This window comes from Ruditapes philippinarum, unplaced genomic scaffold (assembly GCF_026571515.1).
Source record: "Ruditapes philippinarum isolate M1 unplaced genomic scaffold, ASM2657151v2 ctg2835_1_1_1_1, whole genome shotgun sequence".
Lineage (NCBI taxonomy): Eukaryota > Metazoa > Mollusca > Bivalvia > Venerida > Veneridae > Ruditapes > Ruditapes philippinarum.
The window spans coordinates 289,125-299,031 of NW_026854598.1; the positions used below are offsets into that span (position 1 = coordinate 289,125).

Genomic DNA, 9,907 nt, shown 5'->3' on the forward strand with positions numbered 1-9,907 from the left:
TCAATTACATGTTATTTTATTTCAAACAGTCAATCTTCTTGATTTCTTGTGACATATTAAATGACATGTCTGTATTGTCATTCTGACATGCCACTAGGTGCGCCTATTATATATTAGTTGATAAATCATCTTCCATTGTTGGCCATGATATTTTCCTTGTCACGCAATCAGTTCCAGTTTATCACGTATGTATGAGTGACGTTTTTAAGAATACGCGACTACATAGTATTAGTGTTCCACGTTATGTCGCTCAGCTATGTATCATCATTACTATTTGTATTACTAAAGATATACTACAGGTGTTATTTCTTAAAATATTTTTTCGGCCAAAGGCCGTCTGATTTCACCTTGACTTTCACTAAAATTAACAGTAAAGAAATGAATATAGGCAGAATTGGCATTGGTCATTTTAACACGCTTAGCCTCTTCGATTGATACTTTAGAAGAGCTTTCGTTATATGTAGAAGTCTGTTCGATTGCGCGATGGCAAGAAGTGTTGGAAAAAGATATAAGTCAGAATAAATATAAAAACACAATAATGATATTTTCTATATGCTTCTATCAATGACAGATCGCTATTTTGATACTTTTGCGTTCGAATGGGTTTCTCTTCTAAGCTGTTCTAGTTATTAAATTCTCTTCTCGAACCTGGCATAAGACGATTGAAACAAACTTTCGACTAATTTGCAGATGCAAAATTCTCCGTGAAATTAGTGTACACTTTCTACTTAATCTTTATTTTATTATAAATTCCTATTCAAATCAAATTCCATTTTGATTTAAATCAAATAATGTAAGTAATATTGTTTAAATCTAAGATGACAATTAATGGGGAAAACCATGGGGGTAATATTGAACTGAAATAAAACTATTGAGGACGAATGAAATGTTCTGTTTGCGGTTAACATTGTTAGTAGCTTATCCTATGCAAGTTAACGAGTTTGACTTCTGCCGATTATCTTTTTCAAGATACTTCTTGGAAAGCGGAATATTTATCAAGCTCTGAAGCTAAACATGTTATTTCTATAGAAAATTAAAACCATTTTATTTGGATTTAATATTAATGAATTTAACTTTTAATGATACGAAAATATATTCAGAAAATCAGAACATATCAGAGCAATGTTTAAGCAATAACATTCAAGAATTTGTAAATACTAAGATAAGAAAAGAAACTAAATTCCTTTTAGAACGTCCTTAATGGCAAGTCGATTTGATTTGCCTGTTTAAAGACGATATTAGTATGTACAAACCAGCTCCTACCACTACTTACTTTTAAAACTTGTGTCTTGCCGACCTTTTACAGTTAGTGATGGCAATTTTTGTAAGCATGATATTATTAAAACCCGTATGTAAATCAATATCAAAATACAGAAGTATTTAGCATAAAATTACTCAATACATGCATTTACTTACTTACTTCTTTGGTTATATGTTTTATTTATCATTCAGTAGAGATAAAAGAATAAAAGGTTTTCTGGGCATTACGGACCTTTAAAGCAGTATTTGTAAAGGTTAAATATATTATTTTTAGATCAATCGTTACATTTATCTGTGTAGCGAAAATCGAAAAGTTACTTCCCCTTATTAAGTACGCACCATTTGTGTTCAACGAAACAAATCGATCTAGAAGAAAATTCTCATAAATTGTACCTGTAATTGATATCAAATATTTCTTGATGAGTTGATTGATTTAATTACCTTTGCTTTTCAATCTGGAGTTCCCTTAAGAAGTTGTGGGTTATTATTACTGTCTAAAAAAGGGTAAAGATTATCTTTATTTTGGCGATGGTTTCCCGCGTCATGTAACTTATCGTAAAAGGTAACGCATATTGAAAAGGTAAGCAGTATTTGGTTCAATGATAGTAAAATATTCAAGCGTTTAAACACAGATATGGAAGACGACAGAGGGCGCAAGCAGTTGTCCGAGGCCAATATATAAAGGCAGGTGAAATGTGCGAAATTGGGAGTTGGTGTTTTTTGGCAGCGTGTTGATCAGTCGACAATCCTAAAATGCTATACCTATTTTTTTATTCCTTCAGTTGCACAGTGCCATAGCGCTTGTTGAATAAGGCTGAGAAATAAAGTAGAAAAGAAAGCAAGGATTAAAAATTAATAAAGGAAGAACTAATTTTATTAGTAGAGATATAGAGATCGAGAAAGAGGGAACGTGTATATATATAATGGTATTTTATTGGTTATTAATTTCATAAATTGTTTAATAGGTATAGAAATCACTATTCGTTTTTCAAATTAAAAGACAAGGTAGTCTCGAGGAAATTTTATCTATATATTTAATTCAATTTGGTAATTCATGCACATTTATTAAGCAATATAAATCATTGGTCTTCAATCAAATAATCATAAGGCAAAGAAGCCAGAGGAAAATTTAGTATCATACAGGTATAAGCTCGGTGCACGTTACAAATTTGGTGGCAGTGTTGGTGGGATTAAGGATAAAAGACAGAGGATAAAATATAATAGTTAAACAGATAAGTACTTAATCAAGTACCGAGCCCGTAGCACAGAGGCCATTATTTCATATATAAATCATGAATGACATGAGCATTGAAGACAAGCAAATATTGCTTAATAAAATCAAACTACTTGAAATAGAGAATGAAAGTCTCAGGGTCCAGCTCGAGATACATTCCCTGGACAAATTCTTGAATAAATCTGAAATATCCTCTGTGACGGAAAAATGAAGCACAGAGCGTTGAACCAGAATCACAAGGATAAGTCACCAGGCTTGAAGCACAGTAACGCTAAATGAGCCAGATCTATTAGATTGTTATGGAAAAACACGGTTCCGGGGTTCTAGAATGAAGACCGAAGATACTGATTTGAAGCCTATATTAAAGTCTTCTAGATATAAGAATGAAGGCTCTCAAACTCCGACGTTAGGCCTGAGAAACATGAGAGGCGATGATGTTGAAATTCGGAATATGCCGTATAAAGAACATTCATACAGGGATAATTTAGATAAATTTCAGACACCAGTATTTAGTCCTAGTATTATAAAGGGTTTCAGAACAACACCTGGGGAAACAGTATCAGGTGTAACAAACAGTAAAGATGATGGAAACACATGGGATCGTTTTGTGACTAAAAGAAAAAGGCTTTGTGATAGGGAAAATAAGTTACGCTTTGACATCCCGTATGAAGAAAACAAGAATTTTGATGACTATTTACAAGACTTAGGACCTGACTCAAGGCATACAAACCAGCCAAAAATGGACAGTTCTCAAGAATCAAAAGTATACATGAAGCCAGCTACTTTTGATGGAACAGGATCATGGCTAGATTACAAAGCTCATTTTGACGCTTGTTGTGAGATTAACAGATGGTCTGAAAAACAAAAAGGTCTTTATTTGGCCGTTTCTTTGCGCGGACAGGCTCAGGGTGTATTCGGAAATCTTGGAACTAAAGATCGAAGCTTTAATGAATTAGTCAAGGCTTTAGAAGAGCGATTTGCACCTCCAAATCAAACAGAATTATATCGAGTGCAATTAAGAGAGAGAAAGCAAAAACCGTCTGAGTCTTTATCAGAAATGGGCCAGGAGATACGAAGACTTACTAACTTAGCCTATCCCTCAGCACCTTCAGATGTGAGAGAAACCTTGGCAAAAGAGCAGTTCATAGATTCTCTCTTCAGTTCAGACATGAGACTAAGAATAAAGCAAGCAAGGCCTGTAAACCTCAACGATGCTGTAAGACACGCAGTAGAGCTGGAGAATTTTCATAGAGCTGAGAGGCGAACAACAGATAATAAAAAATGTATGCGTACGGTTAGTCATGCAGAAAATTTAAATGTTAAGTTACAAAATGACGTTGAACAGTTACAGAAGTCAGTGTCAGAAATTAAGAAAATTTTACAGGGCAATACTTGGTCAAAGTCTGCAGATTCTAGACAAGGGTTTAAGACACAAGATCTAAGAAATTCCGATGGTTCGGGTAAAATGTACACACATTCAAAATACTCAAGTTCAAGGTATAGTAGTAATAATAATAGAGATATGTCAAGTTCTAAATGTTATGAATGCGGTGAAAGTGGTCACCTTCGTTATAATTGCCCGAAACTTCATAACCAAGTTTCAAATTTTAAACAAACAAAATATGGTAAACATAGTGTAACAAATACTAGTAAATATGGGTCTGGGTTATTTATAGAAGCTAGAATTAATAATTTTCCAGCAAATTGCTTAGTAGATACAGGGGCTACATTAACCATAGTATCAAAGAAATTCATGGGTAACATTAATTCCCTATGAAATTAAATTCGTTTACAGCTGATATCGTTACAGCATCAGGACAATTATTAGATATACAAGGAAGCACGAAAGTTAAAATTGAGATCGGGGATAATGCATCATTGCTTGATGTAATTGTATCAGAAATAGAAGGGGACGCAATCTTGGGTCTTGATTATTTAAAATCGCAAAATGCAAATATCGATCTTACAGAATGTGTTTTACGTTTAAATGGACAGTCTCATGAATTAAATTGTTCGGGACCGATAGGGTGTTACAGGGTTATTGTAAAAGAAAGAACTGAAATTCCCGGAAATTCTGAAAAAAGTGATACAGGGTAAAATTAATGATGCATCTAAGCCTACTAGAGGTTTGTACTTAGTTGAACAATTGAATCGCCCTGTTCTTGATAACGATGGTTTAGTTGCTCGAACACTTGTGCATGCAAGTAACAGTATACCAATAAGAGTTATAAACTTGTCAGAAGAAACAAAGGTTTTGCATCCAGGAACTCATCTTGCTATCATGAGTCCTGTTAAAAGTGTGAACGAAGTTAAGGTATCAAGTGAAAAGAATAATTCTAATATCCCGTCTCATTTAAAAGATCTGTATGAACGAGCTACTAAAGATCTCGATAAAAATCAGTGTAAAGATGTTTACAAGTTACTGTGTTTACTGTGTAAATATTCTCATATATTCTCTGAGACAGATTCAGATCTAGGACGCACAGGAATAATTCGACACAAAATATCGACTAGGGTTGCACATCCAATTAAACAGCCTCTCCGAAGGCTTCCTCATCAAATGAACGAAGAAGTAAATAAACATGTTAATGAAATGTTGGATAAGGGAATTATAGAATCATCCTCAAGTCCTTGGGCTAGTGGTGTTGTATTAGTTCAAAAGAAAGATGGAACGCATAGGTTTTGTATCGATTATAGGAAATTAAACAATGTAACAATAAAGGATGCGTATCCAATCCCGCGAATAGATGAATCATTAGACCAATTATCGGGCGCAAAATGGTTTTCATGCTTAGATTTAAGCTCAGGTTACTGGCAGGTTGAAGTTGAGCCCGAAGATAAAAACAAAACAGCTTTTATGACTAGGCAAGGGTTGTATCAGTTTAAAGTTATGCCTTTTGGTTTGTGCAATGCGCCAGCGACTTTTCAAAGGCTCATGGAGACAGTACTAGCTGGTTTACATTGGAGTGTTTGTTTGATTTACCTTGACGATATTATTGTCATAGGGAAAAACTTTCAAAATATGCTCGAAAACTTAGATACAGTGTTTAAAAGATTAGAAGAATCAGGCCTGAAATTAAAACCTAGGAAATGTAATATTTTTGCAAAAGAAGTAGAGTTTCTTGGGCACATTGTTTCGTCTGATGGTATTAAAACTGATCCACAAAAAGTAAACTGTATAAAGTCATGGCCAACGCCTAGAAATGTTCATGAACTTCGTTCATTTTTAGGACTTTGTAGTTATTACAGAAAATTCATAACAGGTTATTCAGATATTGCTAAACCCTTACATAAATTAACAGAGAAGTCTCAAAAATTTGATTGGAATACAGAATGTTCTGAAGCATTTAAATGTCTGAAACAGAAATTTACAGAGGCACCTGTGCTAGCGCACCCAGACTTCACACAAGAATTTATATTGGATACCGATGGTAGCAATGTTGCTATTGGTGGAATTTTGTCACAGAAAATAGATGGACATGAACGGGTCATTGCCTATGCAAGCCGATCATTGACAAAGGCTGAACGTAAATACTGTGTCACACGTAAAGAGCTTTTAGCACTTGTATATTTCGTCAAATACTTTAAACATTATTTGTTTGGTAAACAGTTTACAGTAAGAACCGATCATGGGTCACTTAGATGGCTTATGCAGTTCAAAAATCCGGAAGGACAAGTTGCAAGATGGCTTGAAATACTTGCTTCATACAATATGAAAATAGAACATCGACCTGGGAAAATGCATAGAAACGCTGATGCATTAAGTAGAATACCTTGTAAACAATGTGGAATAACAGGTCATCCAGTCAATGAAAGAAAAGTTCAGGTTTCAGCAGCTATTTTGACACAGGATACAGATGATCAAGATTTGGACATTTTACTTCAAGTTGCACAGAATAATGACAAAGATATTCAAACAATAATAAAATGGTTGAAAGATGGGAAATCAGATAGTATGGATATTGGTTGTGAAAGTTACTATTTGAAATCTTTATGGGCACAAAGGCAAAGACTTAGTATACATGAAGGGCTATTAGTTAGAAAATGGGAAGTGATAGGGACAAACATTATTAATTGGCAGGCTATAATTCCAAATAGTTTTCGGGTTAAGTTTTGAAATTCTCTCATGATATAAAAGCATCAGGTCATTTGGGTATCCGTAAAACACTTAGTTAGATAAGACAACGATATTACTGGCCTGGTTTACAAAATGATGTACGAAATTATGTTAGTACTTGTGAAAAATGTTTAAAACGCAAAGGCCCAATACCGAATAATAAAGCACCGATGAATGTAGTTAGGTCAGGTTTTCCAATGGAAAGAATTGCGGTAGATATACTCGGTGAGTTACCACAAACAGAACAAGGTAATAAATATATACTTGTAATTGCTGATTATTTCACGCAGTGGACCGAGGCATTTGCCATGCCAAACATGGAGGCAAAAACTGTTGCTAAAATAATGGTAGAACAGATTATAGCAAGGTTTGGAGTACCGAGTAGAATACATTCTGATCAAGGTAAGCAGTTCGAAAGTTTAGTTTTTCATGAAATGTGTGAGCTGCTGCAGATACAGAAGACCAGAACAACACCTTACCACCCACAATCAGATGGTATGGTAGAGGTTTTTAATAAAACATTAACTAGAATGCTTAGTATGTTTGTTGACGAGAATCATAAAGACTGGGATGAGTACTTACCTTATGTGATGATGGCCTATCGAGCATCTGACAACGAAACCACAGGTATGTCTCCCAACTACCTTATGTTAGGTAGAGAAACATCTACACCTTTAGACATAGCATTTCAAGTTCCGTCAAATTTTAAATCAGTACCAATATCACATTGGGCATGGGAACTTCAAGATAGATTAGAAGTGGCACATGCTTTTGTAAGGCAACATACTGGAAACTCAATAAAAAGACAGAAAATGTTTCATGATGTTAAGCTCTCATTTAATACTTTTGAGCCTGGAGATCACGTTTTAGTTTATTTTCCAGTAAAAAGAATTGGTTGTTCTTCTAAATTCACATCTTTTTGGAAGGGACCTTTTGAAGTAAAAGATAAGATATCAGATGTTTTGTATAGAGTTAATTGTGGTTATAATAAAACTTTACAAGTAATTCATGTCAATCGTATGCGAAAATTAAAAAGGTCAAATTCTTCTAGAAGATACTCATATATCTCAAACAGGACTTTCAGAAAGTATAGAAGATACAGAGATAGAAGAAAATAATTTTGTTTCAGAAATAGAGAATAATGAAGATGATATGCAGACAAACAGATATGGAAGAAAAATTAAGAAACCATCATATTTAAATGACTATGTATTTTCTATTTCCAGAATGGCAAATAATAAACAGACCGTGAGAAAACTTTCTCCAAAGACGTTATGTCCAATATGCAAGGACCTTGTGCTTGAAGAGAAGTTTCTACAGCACATAATGTTATGTAAGAAGAACAATGCTAGGTTGTGCTGTGTGACATGCAAAATGTATTTTAAGAAGGAGATTTACAGAAGCAAACATATGAAAAGAGTGCATAGCACTGAAACTACCGATAAGGAAACTCCAAGTACAAGTCAAGAGTGTTGTAAAATTGGAGACGAAGATTCTGATTGGGATAGGGATCCTGACATTGAAATATGTGAGGAAAAGACTGATAATGTCACAGATCAAAAGAAAGAGACAGAAGATTTAGAATTAATAAAAATTGGAAGATTGTATAGGAAGAGAACCCTACCTAATCCGGTGATAGCGCCAGTCACTAGAAAGTGTCCGAAACTTGATAATGATATAGAGCAAGAAAATAAATTGGACCCGGCAGTGAAATCTTGCAGTTCCGTTGAAGATCTCCCAGACAATCCTCAGGGCATAGATAATTCAGGAAGTACAGATGATAATAATATCAATAATGTGGACAAAAGGGAGTGTGAATTAAATTATGATGATTCAAAAGAGGATGAGGAACAAAGTGATGAAACTGATATAGACACCAAAGAAGATGAGGTAAAAGAAACTGATGTACCATCATCATCATTTCCTGAAAATAGTGTAGCTCCATCTGAGGAGAAAATATCCTTTGAGATAGAGAAGGAAAAATTAGAGATAGAGAAGAAGAAGATAGACTTAGAGACAGCTAAATTTGAATTTAAGAAAAATATGTTGACAAAGCTAATTGACATTGTGTCAGACATGTAGAGACAAGGAATGTGATTTAAAAGGACATGAGTGTTGTTTAAAATGTAATAATATTATTTTCTGTTATTTTGTTGTATAAGCAAGAAGCTTGATGCATAATAAAAGTTTATTTTGAACCGTGAAATTGAGTTCATCATGCGGGACGCATGCCTTTCGGAGGCGTGGGTAATGTAGCGAAAATCGAAAAGTTACTTCCCCTTATTAAGTACGCACCATTTGTGTTCAACGAAACAAATCGATCTAGAAGAAAATTCTCATAAATTGTACCTGTAAGTTGATATCAAATATGTTTGATGATGTTGCTTGATTTAATTACCTTTTGCTTTTCAATCTGGAGTTCTTAGAAGTTGTCGGTTATGTTATTAATGAATAAAAAGGTAAGATTATCTTTATTTTGGCGATGGTTCCCGAGTCATGTAATTATGTACAAAAGTAACGCATATTGAAAAGGTAAGCAGTATTTGATTCAATGATAGTAATATATTCAAGCGTTTACAAGATATGGAAGACGACAGAGGGCGCAAGCAGTCCCGAGCCAATATATAAGGCAGGTGAATGTGAGAAATTGGGAGTTGGTGTTTTGGCAGCGTGTTGAACAGTCGACAATCCTAAATGCTATACCTACTTTTTATATTCTTAGTTGCACAGTGCATAGCGCTGTGATAAGGCTGAGAAATATTAAGTAGAAAGAAAGCAAGGATTAAAGATTAATAAAGGAAGAATAATTTTATTAGTAGAGATATAGAGATCGAGAAAGAGGGAACGTGTATATATAAATGGTATTTTATTGGTTATTAATTTCATAAATTGTTTAATAGGTATAGAAATCACTATTCGTTTTTCAATTAAAAGACAAGGTAGTCTCGAGGAAAATTTTATCTATATATTTAATTCAATTTGGTAATTCATGCACATTTATTAAGCAATATAAATCATTGGTCTTCAATCAAATAATCATAAGGCAAAGAAGCCAGAGGAAAATTTAGTATCATACAGGTATAAGCTCGGTGCACGTTACATCTGTCAAATCAAAAGAATTAAGGTGAAAATTGAAATTCGATAAAGTATCTGTCTGGCCAGTGTTTATATTTATAACGATGTGAGGTGAAAAAAGGACAAAAATGTATTTATTTTATCAAAATACCAGTAAAACAGGCGATGATCAAATATTAGTACATAGCATACAAGTATAATACTTCGATGTCGAATATTGT

The 9,907-nt window shown here is 34.0% G+C and overlaps 1 protein-coding gene across 1 annotated transcript; it reads left to right on the forward strand.

Moving 5' to 3' along the window:
• Positions 1–1,606: 1,606 nt before the first annotated feature.
• LOC132740539 (uncharacterized) lies at positions 1,607–9,695 on the forward strand. Its single transcript, XM_060728460.1, has 2 exons — positions 1,607–1,655; positions 7,838–9,695. The coding sequence occupies exon 2, from the start codon at positions 7,839–7,841 to the stop codon at positions 8,691–8,693; it is 855 nt and encodes a 284-aa protein (XP_060584443.1). The 5' UTR covers positions 1,607–1,655; position 7,838; the 3' UTR covers positions 8,694–9,695.
• Positions 9,696–9,907: the final 212 nt, after the last annotated feature.

What these genes read in the sequence shown, in the direction of transcription:
- LOC132740539 (XM_060728460.1), top strand. Translation starts at nt 7,839, where the DNA reads ATGGCAAATAATAAACAGACCGTGAGAAAACTTTCTCCAAAGACGTTA.